The sequence below is a fragment of the Lasioglossum baleicum genome, unplaced genomic scaffold (assembly GCF_051020765.1).
Source record: "Lasioglossum baleicum unplaced genomic scaffold, iyLasBale1 scaffold0084, whole genome shotgun sequence".
NCBI lineage: Eukaryota > Metazoa > Arthropoda > Insecta > Hymenoptera > Halictidae > Lasioglossum > Lasioglossum baleicum.
This window is the reverse complement of record NW_027469144.1, coordinates 283,924-301,551: the sequence shown is the minus strand read 5'-3', so window position 1 is coordinate 301,551 and position 17,628 is coordinate 283,924. Positions and strand designations below refer to the sequence as shown.

The window sequence follows — 17,628 nt, the reverse complement described above, 5'->3', positions numbered from 1 at the left end:
TGGTTAAAGAAATTAACGAAGACCATCCGGATGTGTCACCTCGATCTGTAGTACGCAGCTGAAGCCCACGTCAGTCGTGTCGCTCGCGAAAGGTAAGTACGTACACCGACAGTAGTAGAAGATAATAACGAGTTCAACAAAGTATTGCCTTCAATGGAAACTCAACCAATTCAAAGGAAACCGATACTAAGAAATACAGGTTTATAAATTAAAAATTGAATATTTTGAAAGGAAGTTGAAAATATAACACTACATTAGGATATGTATAAGTAAATATGAAACATGGGGGAAATGCATACGGGTCAAAATCAAGATTACAGGAATAAAGGATGATCATCAAGTTGTCCCGCACCGACCTTCCGTACGCAGCGGCATGACATCGCCAGTCACGTTGCACCCGCAGCGTAGGTAAGTGTATAGAGAATCATATGAAACAACAAATGTTTAAGAATATATTGTCACAAACGTGCAATCAACTAATTCCGAAGACACTTTTACTAAGGAATACTGTTTTTTGAAATTAGGGTTAAAGATATTGAAAATCATCGAAAATATCATAACAGTAAATTGCAGTATATATAAAGAAATGGAAAACAGGGAAAAATGAATATGGTACAAGATCAAGGCCAAAGAAATTAACGAAGACCTTCCAGTATTGTCGCTCCGACCTAGCGAACGCAACAACAAGTCAGACCCAGTCGTGTCGCACCGGCAGCGTAGGTATATATGGAAACAATCATGTATAATAACAAATAATTTAACAACATATGGTGATAAGGGTACACTAATAAAACTCCATTGACACTATTCATAAAATGTACAATTATTGATATTAAAAAATGGGAATTTTGGGAATATCGAAAGTATCAGAGCAGTAAATTACAGTGTGTATTAATAAGTAGAAAACAGGAAAAGAATGCAAACGTTACAATATAAAGGTTAATGAAATTAACGACGATGATGCAGTAGTGTCGCTCAGATCTGCCGTACGCAACTACCAGACCACACCGGCCGCGTCGTACAGACTGCGTAGGTACGTATACAGGCAATCGTATAAAATAACAGCAAGTTTAACAATATAATGTCATAAACGTACAGTAAACTAAACCCAAAGCCACATTTAATACGGAATACAATTTTTGTACTTAGAATTGAAAATTTTGAAAAAAAAGATCGAAAATATCAAAACAGTATATTACGGTTTGCATGTAGGAATAGAAAACGGTGAGAAATGCATACGGCACATTATAAAGGTTAGAGAATTTGACGGAGATCATCCAGCAGCGCCGATCAGGATCTGCCGTACAGAACTACAAGACCTGGACAGCTGTGCCGTTCCGGGCGCGTACGTACGAATACAGACAATCATATAAAATGATAATATGTTTAAAAATATACAGGCTTAAACGTACACTCATCTAATTGCAAAGACAAATATACGATGAAATACAATTTTTTAAATAAAAAATTGAAAATTTTGAAAAAAAAAAAATAGAGAATATCACAGCAGTGAAGTACAGTATACATATGTAAATGGGAGATTGGGAAAAGATGCATACGGTTAAAAATCATGGATCCGCCCTGCCGCAAGCAAATGCAAGACCTCGCCAGTCGTGCAACTCAGGCAGCGTAGGTATCTGTACAGGGAATCATGTTAAATAACAATATATTTATCAAAATATTGTCACAAACGTACACTTTACGAATTGCAATGACACGATTACTACGAAATACAGTTTTATAAACCATAAATAGGAAATTTCGAAGAAAATGGGAAATATCATCGCAGTACATTACAGTATTTGTAAGTAAATAGAGAGCTGAGAAAGATTGCATACGGTACAATATTAAGGTTAACGAAATTAACGAAGATGATACAGTAGTGTCGCTCAGATCTGCCGTATGCAAACACAAGGCATCGCCAGTCGTGTCGCTCCAAGAGCGTTGGTACCTATACAAGCAGTGGTATGAAATAACAATACGTTTAACAAAATAATGACATAAACGTACTCTCGCCTAATTCCAACTACATTTTTCCTTAGAAATACTATTTATTGGAACGAAAATTGAAAATTTTGAAAAAAGTAGAAAATATCTTAAGGGTAAATTGCAGTATGTACAAATAAATGAAAAACTTGGAAATAATTCTTAAGGTACAGAATCAAGGTTAAAAACGTTATCGAATACCATCCAGCAGTGTCGCTCCGTTGTGTCGTACACAAATACAAAACCTCGCCGGTCATATCATACCGACAACGTAGGTGCTTGAACGGTCAATCATATAAAATAACAATTAGGTTAGTAAAATAATGAAATTGACGTACCCTAATCTACGACCAAAGACACCTTTTATCAGGAATACAATTTTATATACTATAAACTGAAATTTTCTGTGAAAATCGAAAATATCATATCCGTAGCTTACCGTATTTTTACAAAAATGGACAACAGTGAAGGAATGAATACGGAACCATATTAAGGTTAAAGCAGTTAACGAATACAAGCCAGTAGAGCCACTTCGACCTGCCGTATGCAGCTTCATGGTCACGTCAGTCGTGTCTCTCCGGCAGCGTGGGTATATACACGTACAGTCATGTAAAACGACAATATTTATATCAGAACATTGCTATAAAGGTACATTCAACCGCTTCCAAACACACTTTTGCTAAGAAATACAGTTTTCTATTTAAGAATTGACAATTTTGAAGAAAGAAATCGAAAATATCAGAACAGCAAATTCCAATTTGTATAAAAAAAATGGGTGGGTTGGGAACACGTACACTGTACAAAATCGGGCCCAAAGAAGATAACGAAGGCCATCCAGAAGTGCCACTCCGCCCTGCTATTCGCTATTAAAGGAACTCGCCAGTCGTGTCGTTCCAGCAGCGTGGGTACGTATACGGTCAATCATATAAACTAACAATATTTTTAACAGAATATTGCCATAAATTCAAAATCAAGTAATTCCCATGGAACTTTTGCAATGGAATACAGTTTTTTGAACTAAAAATTGATAATTTTGAAAAAAAAAAATCGAAAATATCAGAACAGTAAATTACAGCATGTATAAATATATAGGAGACTGGGAAAACATGTATACGGTTCAAACTCCTGGTTAAAGCAGGAATTAACGAACTCCATCTAGTGGTGCCTCTCCGCCCTGACGTATGCAACTACAAGACCTCGCCAATCGCGCCACTCCTGCAGCATGGATACGTATACAGACAATCATATAAAATATCAATATTTTTAACCAAATGTTGCCATAATTGTATACTCAACTAATTCCAAAGACTGTTTTGCTTTGAGATACAGTTTTATACACTAAACATACAAAATTTCGTGGAAATCGAAAATATCGTAGCAGAAAATTACAGCATGCATAAATGAATGGGAGATTGGGGAAACATGCATACCGTAGAAAATCATGGTTAATGAAATTAATAAGGTCCATCCAATAGTGTCACTCCGCCATGCCGTACGGAACTACAAGACCTCATCAGTCGTGTCGCTCCGGCAGCGTGCGCACGTATAACCATAGGCGAACAACATAATAATATTTTTCATAAAATATTGCCATTAACGTGCACTCAAGGATCATCAACGTCACTTATTCTATTCAATAAAATTTTGGAAATGAAAATTCGTAAATTTGGAGAGAAATAGAAAATTTTATAGTAATAAATCACTGTTTGTAGATATAAATAAACGACTGCGAACGAATGCATACGGTTCAATATCAAGGTCAAAGAAATTACCAGCCGTGTCGCGGCTTGATCTCATTTATTTCTACATACTGCAATTTACTGCTATGATATTTTCGATTTCACCCGAAATTTTCAATTTTCAGTTTAAAAAATTGTATTCCTTATTAGTATACGACAATATTCTGTTAAGAAGATTGGTATTTTATACTATTATCTCTATACGTACCAACGTAGCCGGGGCGACACGTCTGGCGAGGTCTTGTAGTTGCGTACGGCAGGGCGCAGTGTCACTACTAGATGGTCGTCGTTATTTTTTGCCTTAGCCACGATTTTGAACCGTATGCCTGTTTTCCCAGTCTCCCATTTGTTGATACATATTGTCATTTTCTCCTGTGGTATATTCGATTTTTCTCAAAATTTTCAGGCCTTCAATAAGAAAACAGTATTTCTACGCTAATGTTTGTTTGCAATTTATTTGACTGCACGTTTATTGCAATATTGTGTCAATGATATTGTTATTTCATATGATAGTATGTATACGTACCCACGCTGCCGGGGCGTCACGACTGTCGACGTTTTTTAATTACGTATGACAGGACGGAGTGGCACTACTGGATGGTCTTCGTTAATTTCTGTCACGATGTTTCTGTACGGTGTTCGTGTTTTCCCACCATCACATTTGTTTATGCAAACTGTAATCTACGACTTTGATATTTTCGATCTTTTTTCAAAACGTTCAACTTTTAGGTTAAAAAACTGTATTTCTTCGCAATGGTGCCTCATGCAGTAGTGAGGAACGTTTATGGCAACATTATATCACGCTTGTAATCATTTTATATGATTGTCTGTATAGGTACTTACACTGGCAGAGCGACGCGACTGGCCAGGCCATGTTCATGCGTACGGCAGGGCGCAGTGGCGCTACTGGATGGTCTTTGTTAATTTCTGCTGTAACCATGATTTTGATCCGTACGATATTTTCCCTATCTCTGTTTTACTTCTACATACTGTATTTTACTGTTCTGATGTTTTCCATTTTTTTTTTCAAAATTACCAATTTTTACATTTATAAAACTGTATTTCTTATCAAAAGTGCCATTGGCATGAGTTGGGTGTGCGTGCATGGCAATATTCTGTTAAACTTACCGTTATTTTATGTAATTGTCAATGTATGTACCTTCGCTTCTGGCGCGGCACGGCTGGAGAGGTCTTGCAGTTGCATTCGGTATATCTCATGCACACTAGTGTATGATCTCCGATAGTTTCACTATACTTGATATTGGTCCGTATGTATTCCTTCTCAGTTTTCTATTTGTTTATGCACACAGTAGTTGTCTGGTATGATACAATCAATTTATTTTCGAAATTTCCAATTTTTTATTACAAAAAATGTATTTTATAGTAAAAGTGACATAGCAATTTTATGTGTGCTCCTTTATGATAATATTTTGTTACATTTGTTGTTTTGCTACTACTGGTTGATCTTCGTTTATTCCTTTAATCTAGATATTGTAGCGTATGCACTTTTTTCAGTTTTGTATTTATACCAACATATTGTTATATACTGTTATGATATTTCCGATTTTTTACCAAATTTCGTATATGCTATTGTAAAAATTGACATTTATAGTAAAAGTGTCTTTAGAATTAGTTCAGTTTACATTTATGACAATACTATATTAACCTCGATTTTATTTTATATAATTGTCTGTATATGTACCGACGCTTTCGGAGTGGTCTGGTAGTTGCGATTGGTATACCACAGCGGCACTATAGGTTGGTCTTCGGTAATATATTTAACCCTCATTTGGCTGTGTATAGATTTTTCGCTCCGTTTTCTATTGATTTATACAAACTGTATTTTACTGTTAGTATATTTTGGACTTTTTTCAAAACTGAGAATTTTTAATTTGAAAAATTTTATTCCGTAGTAAAAGTGTATGTTGCATTTGGTGATATCATGATCATGACATCATTTTGCTAAGCTTGTAGTTATATAATACGATTGTCTCTAACTGTATCTGCGCTTCCGGAAGCAACACGACTAGTGTGGTCTTCTAGTTGCATTCGGTGTATCGGAACGACCCTAATGGATGGTCTACGTTAATTTCTTCATCCTTGATCATGTGCAGTAAGCATTTTGTCCCAAACTTCCATTTATTCATCCATACTGTAATTAAGTGTTATGATATTTTAGATTTTTTTCAAGATTTTCAATTTTTGTTTCAAAAAGTCGTATTTCTTAGTAAAAGTGTTGTAATTAGTTGAATGTACTTTTATGAGAATATTTTGTTAAGCTAGTTGTTATTTCATATGATTGTCTGTATGCGTACCAACGGTTCCGAAGCGACACGGCTGGTGTGGAATTGTTGTTGCGTACGACAGATGGAAGCGGCACCCCTTGATGGTCTTCGTTAATTTGTTTAGCCTTGATATTGCACCGTATACATTCTTTCGCAGTTTTCTATTTACTTACATGTACTCTAATTTACTGTTATGATATTTTCGATTTTCATCGAATGATTCAATTTTTATTACATAAGGTTGTAACTGTTAGTAAAAGTTTCTTGGGAGATATATGAGTGCACGTTTATGACATTATTTTGTTAATCCTCTTGTTATTTTATATGTCTGTCTGTACACGTACCAACGCTGCAGGAGCCACACGACTGGCGATGTCTTACAGTTGCCTACTGCAGATCGTAGCGTCACTACTAGATGGTCTTTGTTAATTTTATTAACCTTAATATAGGCCGGGAGAATATACGAACGCAAAGCATGCGATACAAAATCATGGATAACCAAACTAGCGAAGACAATTCAGTACTGCAGCTCAGATTTTCCGTACGCAATTACAAGATGTCACCTGTGGATTCGCAACGCTGCGTAGGTACGTATAGAGAGAATCATATAAATCGACAATAAGTTTAACATAGTATTGTGATAAACATACACTCAACTAACATCAATGACAATTTTGCAAAGAAATACAATTTCTTGCAACACAAATTGGAAATTTTGAGAGAACTCGTAAATATCATAACAGTAAATTACAGTATGCCGAAACTACAGGTCCACTCCGGCCGTGATGCACCAGTGCGCTTATACGTATACGTTGAAGTACCGAATCGCGACAATCCGATATACCGTAACCAACTAAAATTCTGCTCCCGTCGTGTCGTTGCGGGAGCGTATGTGCGTTTAGACACAATCATGTATTATATCAACAAGCTTTTCATGGTATGTTCTTAAACGTACATTGAATTAGTTCCAACGGCGCTCTTAATAAAGAATAGAATTTATAAAATTAGTAAATAAAAATTCAGAAAAAATCAAAGAAATCACAGCAATGAATGACAATATGTAGAAATAAAGAGAAACCTGGGAGGACATGCTTATGGTACAAATTCAAGATTAATGAAATTATCGTAAACCACCCAATAGCGTTGCTCCAATGTACCATTGGCAACTACAAGTCTAGTCCAGTCCTGTAGATCCGGCAACGTAGGTACATATACAGACAATCACATAAAATAACACTAAGTTTGTCATACTATTATCACAAGCGTACAATCGACTAATTGACAAGACACTTTCTTCAAGGAAATACAATTTTATAATACTAAAAATTGATAATCATGCAAGAAATGGAAAATACTTTAACAGTAAATTACAGTATGCGCAAATAAATGGAAGACTGGGAAAAAATGCATACGGTACAAAGTCAAGTTTAAAGATAATATCGAATATCGTCCACCAGTGAGGCTCTGATGTGCCGTACACAACTACAAGACCTCGCCAGTCGTGTTGCTGCGGCAGCGTAGGTATGTATAGAGACAGTTATGTAAGGTAACAACAAGCATAACAAAATATTGTCATAAACGTACACTCAAAAAATCCCAAACTCACTTTTACTAAGGAATACCATTTCTTTAAGTAAAAATTACCTATTTCGAAAATAATCGGAAATTTCAGAACAGTAAATTGCAGAACATATAAATAAATTGAAAAAGTGGAAAAAAATGGATGCGGTTCAAAATAATGGTTATAGAAATTAACGAAGACCATTCAGTAGGCCGCACCGTTTGGCGTATGCAACTACAATGCCTCGCCAATAGTGTCACCCCAATAGTGTAGGTACATTTGGTGACATTCATATGGAATAACAATAACATAGACAGTAGAATAATGACATAAACGTGCACTCATATAATTCCAGAGGCACAATTATGCAGAAATACAATTTTTTAAACTAAAAATTAAAAATTTCGAAACAAATTCAGTATATCGTAACTGTAAATTACAGTATGTAAGAATAAAGAGAAAACAGAGAAAGCATGCAAACGGTACAATATCAAGGTCGAAGGAATTGACAAGGACCTAACGGCACTGTCGCTCCGATCTAGTGAATGCAACTACAAAACCACTCCAGCCGTGTCGCACCGGATGCGTTGGTACGCATATAGACAACCATATAAAGTAACGACAACCTTGACAGAATATTGTCATATACGTACACTCAACTATGTCCAGAGACACGTTTACTAAGAATTACAAATCTCAAACCAAAAATTTATAATTTTGAAATATCGAGCATACCATAACAGTAAATTACAGCATATGAAATTTAATATACGACTATGAAAGAATTAATTTTGTACAATATTAAGGTCAAAAATATATACAAAGACATACAACAGTGTCGCACAGATCAAATGAACGCTACTACAAGACCACAGCAGCCGTGCCGCTTCGGAAGCGTAGATACGTGTAGAGACAATCGTATAAAATACCCAAGAACTTAACAAAATATTATCATAAAGGTACACACAACTAATTCCAAAGACACTTTTACTAAAAATACAATTCTTTACACTAAGAATACGAATTTCAACAAAAAAAAAAATCGAAAATATCACACCTGCAAATTACAGCATGATAAAATAAAAATAAAGCTGCGTAAGAATACATACGCTGCAATATTAATGATAGAGAAAGTACCTGAGACCATCCAGTACTCCCCACCGATTTGTCGCACGAAACTACAAGACTTCGCCTGTCGTGTCTCTCTGGCAGCGTAAGTTCGTATACAAGCAATCATATAAAATAACAAAATGCTTATCAAAATATTATCACAATCGTACACTTAACAAACTGCAATGGCGCGATTACTAAGAAATACAGTTTTATAAACCAAAAATTGGTAACTTCGAAAAAAAATTGCAGGTATAGTGACACTAAATTAAAGTATGCGGAAGTAAATATAAAACTGCTAAAGAATGCTTACGTATCAATGGTACGGGTAAAGGAATTGCCAAAGACCATAGAGTAGTGCCGCTTCGATCTACTGTACACAAGTACAAGACTTCGCCAGTCGTGTCGATCAAATAGCGTAGGTACGTATACAGACAATCATACAAAATAATGTCATACGCGTACACTGAACTAATTCCAAAGTCTCTTTTCCTACTAAGTACAATTTTTTAAAATTAAAATTGAAAATTTCGAATATAATCGAAAATACCACATCTGTAAATATGTAAATAACAGTATGTAGAAATAAATGAAAAACTGCGAACAAATTCATACGGTACAATATACGAGTTAAAGAAATTAACGGCGTCCATCCAGTATTGCCGCACCGATCTGCCGTACACAACTACATGACCATGCCATGCGTCTCTCTTCAGCAGCGTAGGTGCGCGTACAGGCAATCATATAATGCAACAACAAATTAAAAAAAATGTTGTCAAAAACGTACAATTGACTAATTCGAACGACACTTTCGCTATGAAATACAGTTCCTGGAGTTAAAAATTGAAAACTTTGATGAAAACCGAAAATGACATAACAGTAAATTGCAGTATGTAGAAATAAAGAGAAAACTGCGGAAGAATGTGTACGATACAATGTTATGGATATAGAAATTGATAAATACCACCCATTATGCAGCTCCGATCTGCCTAACGCAACTGCAAAACCACTCCAGATGTATCGCTCCTGAAGCGTAGGTACGAATACGGAGAATCATATAAAATAAGAATATGTTGAACAAAATATTGTCATTAACATAAGCTTAACTAATTCGAAAGACAATTTTATTTGAACATACAATTTTTTAATTTAAATATTGATAATTTTGAAAAAAATAATCGAAGATATCATACCAGTAAATGACAGAATAGAGAAATAAATAGAATCCTGCTACATAGTGCATACGGTACAATATCATGGTTAATGATATTTACGAGGATCATAAAGTAGTGTCGCTCCAATCTATCGACCGTAAATGCAGCACGGCATCAGTCGTGTCGCTCCGTGAGCGTAGGTACACATGGATACAATCATATAAAACAACAATGAATTTCGCAATATAGTGTCATAAACGTACACTCAAATGATTCCACTTGTACTTTTCATATAACATTCATTTTTGGAATTATAAATTTGATATTCAGGAAAATAACCAAAATGCCATAACCGTAAATTGCAGTACTTGTAAATAAATGGAATAGTGGGGAAAATTGCATACGGTACTATGTTGACGTTAAAGAAATTAATAAAGACCATAGAGCAGAGTCGCTCCGATCTGCCGTAAGCAACTGGAAGATCTGGAGAGTCGCGTTGCTCCAGCAGCGCGGAACATATGCGGGCAGACATATAAAATAACAATAAGTTTAACAAAATAACGTCATAAACACACACATAAATAATTCCAATGGCACTTATCATATGAGATACTCTTTTGATGTATAAAATTTGAAATTTTGATCAAATAAACACAGTGTCATAACAGTAAATTACACTACGTATAAATAAATTGAAAACTGCGAAAGTATGCCTACAATACTATATCAGGGATAAAGAAATTAACGAAGACCACTCAGTAGAGCGGGCTCCGATCTGCTATACGCAACTAGAAGCAGTAGGCAGTCGTGCTGCTCTGGCAGCTTACATACGTATACAGACAATCGAATAGAATAAGAATATGCTAACAGAATTATGTCACACACGAACACTGAACTAATTCCAAAGACACTTTTACGATGAAATACAATCTTTTAAACTCAAAATTGATAACCATCTAAAAACTGGAAAATATCATAACAGTAAATTACAGCATGTATAAATAAATCAGAAACAGGGTAAATGCATACGCCACAAAATAAGGATATAGACATTATCGAATACCATCTAGTCGTGCCGCTCCTTTCTGCGGTAAGCAACTACACGACGTCGCCAGTCGTGTCGCTCCGATAGCGTAGGTACGAATATTGGCAATCATATAATACAACAATAAGTTGAGCAAAATATAGCGATAAACGTAGATTCAAATGATATCAATGGCACTATTAATAAAGATACAATTTTTTGTAGCCAAAATTGTAAATTTTGATAAAAAATCGCAAACATCAAAACAGTAAATTACAGAATGTATAAATAAATGGAAAACGGGGCAAAATGCATACGCCATAATATCAGGGTTATAGATGTTAGCGAAGATCATACACTAGTGTTGCTCCGATCTACCGAACACAACTACATGGCCACTCCTGCCGTGTCGCTCCGGAAGCATAGGTACGTATACAGACAATCATGTAAGGTATATGTCCTTTTAACATAACATTGTCATAAACGCATACTGAAACAATTCCATGGACAATTTTACTAAGAAATACAATTTTTTAAATTAAGAATTGAAAATATCGATAAAAATGGAAAATATGAGGGCAGTAAATTACAGTGTGCATAAATAAACGAGGGACTGGGAAACGTGCATATGGTTCAAGGTCATTGTGAACGAAATTATCGAAGTCCATCTAGTAGTACCGCTCCGCCGTGCCGCACGCAACTACAGGACTTCGCCAGTCGTGTCACTCAGGCAGCGTAGGTACGTTTACTGAGAATCATATAGAATAACAATAAGTATAACAAAATAATGCCATAAAAGTACATTCATCTAACTCCAGAGACAATTTCACTGAGAAATACAATCTTTTTTAACTAAAAATTAAAAATTTTGAAACAATTCCAACATATCATAGCTGTAAATTACCGTATGTGTAAATAAATAGAAAACGGCTAAAGAATGCTTCCGGTTCAATACTAAGGGCAAATGAATTAACAAAGACCATACAGTAGGGTGGATCCGATCGTCCGCACGCAACAACAAGACCACTCCAGCCGTGTCGCTCCGGCACCGTAGGTACGTAACCGGCAATAATATACAATAACGATAAGGATTACAAAATAATGTCATAAAGGTACAGTCACGTAATTCCAAAGTCACTTTTACTTGGAAATAAAATTTGTAAGAAAAAAATTCAAAAATATCATGAGAGTAAATTACAGCATGCATAAATAAATGGATGTCTGGGACGAAATGAATACTATACAAAATCAAGGTTCAAAAAATTGACGAAGCCCAACCATTATCGACGTTCGTGTACACCATCGCAACTACAAGAACACTACAGCCGTGTCGGCCAAGAGACGTAGGTGCGCATACAGGCAGTCATATAGAACAACAAAAAGTTTAGCAATATATCGCGAATAACGTACACTGAACTAATTCCAATAACACATTTACAAAGAAGTACACTTTTTAAAACAATAATAGAAAATTTTCATATAAATCTAGAATATCATAAGAGCAAATTGAAGTATGTACATATGAATGAAAAACTCGGAACGAATGGACACTATCCAAAATCAGGATTAAAGAAGTTAACGAAGACCATCCAGTATGCCGCTGCGATCTGCCATACGGTACTTCAAGACCTAGCCAGCCGTGTCTATCCAGAAGCGTAGGTACAGACATTTGCATAAAATAACAATAAGTTTAAGAACATTTTGCCAGAAACGTACACTCCACTAATACCAAAGTCACTTTTCCTAAAAAATGCATTTTTCGATATTACAAACTGATAATTATGAAAAAATTGAAAATATCGCAACTCTAAATTAGAGTATGTCGAAGTAAAGAGAAATCCGAGATAGAATGCTTCCAGTATTATATTAATATTAATCAAATTAACAAGGACCATGCACTAGTGCCGCCCCGATATGCCGAACGCAACTAGAAGACGACTGCAGCAGTGTCGCTCCGGAAGCGTAGATACATATGCAGACAATCATATAGAATAAAAATAAGTTTAACAAAATATCGCCATAAACGTACACTCCACTAATTGCAATTACACCTTCACTAGGAAACACAATCTTTTAAATGAAAAATTGATAATTGTGAAAAAATCGGGAATATCATAACAGTAGATTATAGTATTTAAGAATAGACAGAGAACTGCGAAAGAATACATGAGGAGAAAAATTATGGTTGAAGAAATTGAAGAAGTCCCTCCAGTAGTGCTGCTTCTATCTGAAGTATGCACGTACAAGACAAAGCCTTTCCTGTCTCTCCGACAGCGTATATAGGTATACAGGCAATCATATAAAATAAGAATTATGTTATCAAAATAATGTAATAAATGTACAATCAACGAATTCCAAGGACACTAATCCTAGGATGCAATTCTTGAAATTATTAATTGGAAATTTTGAAACAAAATCGTAAATGTCATAACATTAACACGTTGACGCCGGCGCGGATATTCGGTGACTGTTCCGTGCGACGCGTGTCAGCTAGCGGTCCGTTCCACGTGGCGGCGCGGCACCAAATTATATTGTTCAATGCTTGCGCCATAATGCCCACTAGCACATAAGGAGAAAACTAACTTTCACCTTGACTCCTCGACGTTTCGAAGACTTTCTTTTACCGCTTTAATGGAAGCTTTATACTCTCTCCACGATTTTCAATGATGCGTTTAGAACAACTATGGAGATGGCCAAACAGGGGAAATCGACCCTTATTCGAGTTTTGGGACCAAGGGCGATCCTTTGACCTTTGTATGGTACATTTCCAGGAGGAAGAGTCCTCCCACGCGAGGGCGTGGTGGTGAGAACCCTCTCCCACACGGTGAAGTGCCTATACTTCAGGCACGTAATATATATAAATTACATGCCACCCAAGCGCGGTGACCGGAGAATTTTGCATTTTTGAGGACACTCGATATTTAGGTCCCGTCGTTAGGGAACGTCCACGAGTGTTGAGCACGTGGCCCTCCAACTGACCCATTGTCAGCCAAGTTATCGGTGCCGGAGCCTAATTTCGGTCAAGTATGGTTTTAGCTTCTCGTGTTTCGGGCCACGAGAAGTTGAGAACAGAAGTAATTGGACCCTTTCAAGCGCAAGAATTCTCTAGAAACACTGCGACCGACTGTCGTACACGACGAAAATAGATCTAGGACATAGTATAAGTTTTATGGGTAAATTATGTTGTGTGCGAGCGGCAATTTCGTCGAACCCCCGACTGACGATTTTATGGCGCCCTGGCAACTTGTAACATGCATGGAGTCTCTGGGGTTCCGCACTAGAGATTTGTTTTCAGAATCGCGAAAGAAGGATATATTGCCGGGATAAGTGGACGAGCACCATTGTGCGATTTTCCAGAAAAATTGCCTTTCCCTTGGCCGACCGCGGGCCTAGGGGTCAGCTTGAGGTATGCGAACTTTGACCAGCCTCTGGGCCTTTGGCGGCCCCATTGGACGTTTAGGACCGCCCACTCGTAATGAGGGAAATCAGTGATTTCTGAGGGAACGAACACTACCCAGCTGACACTGCTTATATAATGTGTGACCTAGTAACTGGGGATGATTATTGAGAGTTTAGACAGCGACACGTGGTTCATGGAGAGTTTAGAGTTGACGGCAAGTGACGAAGAGTTTAGCTAGTGAGCGTTGTGTGTATTCTGGTTTGTGCGAAGTTTTTATGAGGCGCGAGGTTAGTAGAGTTCTGAAGGTTTGCCGAGTACACATTTCTTCCAGTAAGTATAAAGATAGTAAAAAGTTTCTATCCTACTAAAAAGGCTGATAACATTTTTCATTTCTCATTTTTGCCCATCTAAATATGAGACACAATGGATATGGAATTCAGTAATTTGTCTGATGAATCTATATCAGGAGTCATGCGAAAGGGACGAAGAAATAGAATACATTCATCATCATCATCGGTCACGGCAACAGATAGGAATACCACGGAAGAAGAAGTATCAGAGTCTGGTGTTGGGGATCAAGATGATGATGCGGAATGGCTGGAAATAGCAGAAAACATTGCTTCAGAGGAAGAGTATTCAGGAGAAGAAGAGCTACTGACCATGGAGACGGACTGCGACGATCCTGTTGCATTATATAAATTATTCTTCATGGAGGAGATATTGGAGATCATCGTTGAAGAGACGAATAGATACGCTGTTCAATGCATAGCGCATGCAGCATATGGCAGGAGACAACATCAACAAGCATGAGACCCCATTACAAAGTGTGAATTAAATAACTTTATTCATATCTTGCTTTTTATGGGTGTAGTGCAGGTACCTGAAATTCGATTATATTGTACCAAAAAAGCGATGTATGCGAATGCGCGAATGATGACAGCAATGAAACGCGATCGATTCTTAGCTATATTGAAGTACTAGCACTTTTCTGGTCATGCTACAGCAAGAACCGAGGATCGGTTACACAAAATCCGAAGTGTAGTGGATAAAATACTTCGTGCGTTCCAAGGTGCAATAAAACCCAGAAAAAATATTGAAATTGACGAAAGTGTGGTTCAGTGGAAAGGACGCCTTACCGTTCGTCACTATATACCAGGTAAGCGGCACAAGTACGGAATAAAACTGTACAAACTCTGCCGTCTGGACGGATATACATATAATGTGCATATTTATTCCGGAAAAAATGAAACGAGAATTCTAAGAGCACATTCTTATGATGTAGTCACGACATTGATACGATATTTATAATTCAAGGGCCGGATTTTTTTTACTGACAGCTTTTATACAAGTATTCCTTTAGCCGAAGATCTTCTCACCAAAAAACATATATTTGCGATACAGTCGAAATGAATAGAAAGTATCTACCGCCACAGGCAAAGCAGAAACAGAAACGGGGAGACATTATATCTCTGGAAAATCGAAGCGGCGTGAGATTTTTAAAGTGGACAGGCAATAGACCCCTCTGTATGTTAACCACTACATGATCTCACAGTTGCGCCACTTTTTGTGGCAAAGATGATAAATTAAAGTCAGACACCGATTCTTCTTACAATAGTGCGAAGAAGGGAATTGATATACCAGATCCAATGTGTTCTTATTGTAAATGTTCACGGAAAATGGTAAAATGGTATAGAAAAGTTGTCATGGAGCTAATATTCGGGACATGTTTAGTAAATGCATGGTACATCCAAAAACAGTGGGGAACCGAGCGTTACCAAATATATAATTTAGAGAGAAAGTTATTGATTATGTATTGAAGAGTATTGAGAATTCCTCCAGTGAAGAGCTAATAGGAAGTAAACGGATAAAACATTCATTAAGTTCACACCAAGAACCCGCGCGGAAGATGTGGAAAAGATGTAATGAGTGCTACAAACGTTTAACAAAATTAACATGTACACATTACGCCACAAACAAAGCAAAAACAGTAATGACTTTTTGTAGCAGTTGTTCGGATAAGCCGGGACTTTGTTTAAAATGTTTTTAAAAATTGCATCGGTAACATTAGTTGTTATATTTTGTTATATTTAATGTATTAATTAAACTATAAGTTATGTATTTTGTGATAAATGTTTGATTACCTGGTAGAAATGTTAATGTATAGTGTGTAATGACGCCCCGCGGAACAATCTAGCATGGTCCACCGGTGGTTCATGCCGCCGCAGGGAACAGACAAGCATCGGCCACCGGTGAGACAGGCCAGAGTCAACTTGTTAAATTACAGTATGTATAAATATACGGTCGACTGGGAAGAAATGCATACGGTACTATATCAAGGTTGGAGAAATTAACGAAGATAATACAGTAGCGTAGATCCGATATGCCAAATGCATCTGCACGACCACACCAGCAGTTTCGCTCCAGGCAGTGTAGGCACGAATACAGACAATCATATAAAAAAACAAAGAATTTAACATAATATTGTCATAAACGTACACTGAGCTAATACCGTAGGCACTTCTATTATGGTACACAATTGCTTAAACTGAAAATTGATTATTATATAAAAAATCGATAATATCACAACAGTCAATTACGGTATGTTTAAATAAATGGAAAGCTCGGAAAAACTGCAAACGGAACAGAATCAAGGTTAATGCAATTAACGAAGACCATACAGTAGTACCTCTCCGTTTGCCGTAGGCATCTACAATACCACTCCAGCCGTGTTGCTCCGGATGCGTATTTGTACATACATGCAATTTTATAAAAAACAATAAGTTTAACAAAAGAATGTCATGTTCGTGCATTCAACTAATTCCGCAGCCACCTACACTTAGGAATACAATTTTTTTTAAGCAACGAACTGAAAATTTAAAAACGAATAGAAATCATCATCATAGTAAATTCCCGTATGTCGAAATAAATAGAATACTGCAAAAGAGTGCATACAGTAGAATATCAAGCCTAAAGAAATTAACCAAGACCATATAGTATTCTCGCTCAGATCTACCGAACGCAACAACTTGCCCGCTCCAGTCTTGTCTCACCTACAGCGTAGGTACGTATACAGACAACCATATAACATAAAAACAAGTTTAACAAAATTGCGTCATAAACGTACACTCAACTATTTCCAATGGCACTTTTACTACGGAATACAATTTCCGAAAATAAAATTTGAATATTATGAAGAAGACGATAATATGATAATATTTCATTACATTATGTATAAATAAATGGCAGACTAGGAGAAAATGCATATGGTACAAAATCGAGGTTAACGAAATTAACGAATATTATCCAGCTGTGACGCTCTGTTCTGCGGTGCGCAACTACAAGATCTTGACAGCCGCGTCGCTCTGGCAG

The 17,628-nt window shown here is 36.6% G+C and overlaps 1 protein-coding gene across 1 annotated transcript; it reads left to right on the top strand.

The window, feature by feature from the left end:
* The first annotated feature begins 14,682 nt into the window (after positions 1 to 14,682).
* LOC143219855 (uncharacterized) lies at positions 14,683 to 15,069 on the top strand. The gene has a single exon (XM_076445661.1). The coding sequence runs from the start codon at positions 14,683 to 14,685 to the stop codon at positions 15,067 to 15,069; it is 387 nt and encodes a 128-aa protein (XP_076301776.1).
* The last annotated feature ends 2,559 nt before the right edge of the window (positions 15,070 to 17,628 follow it).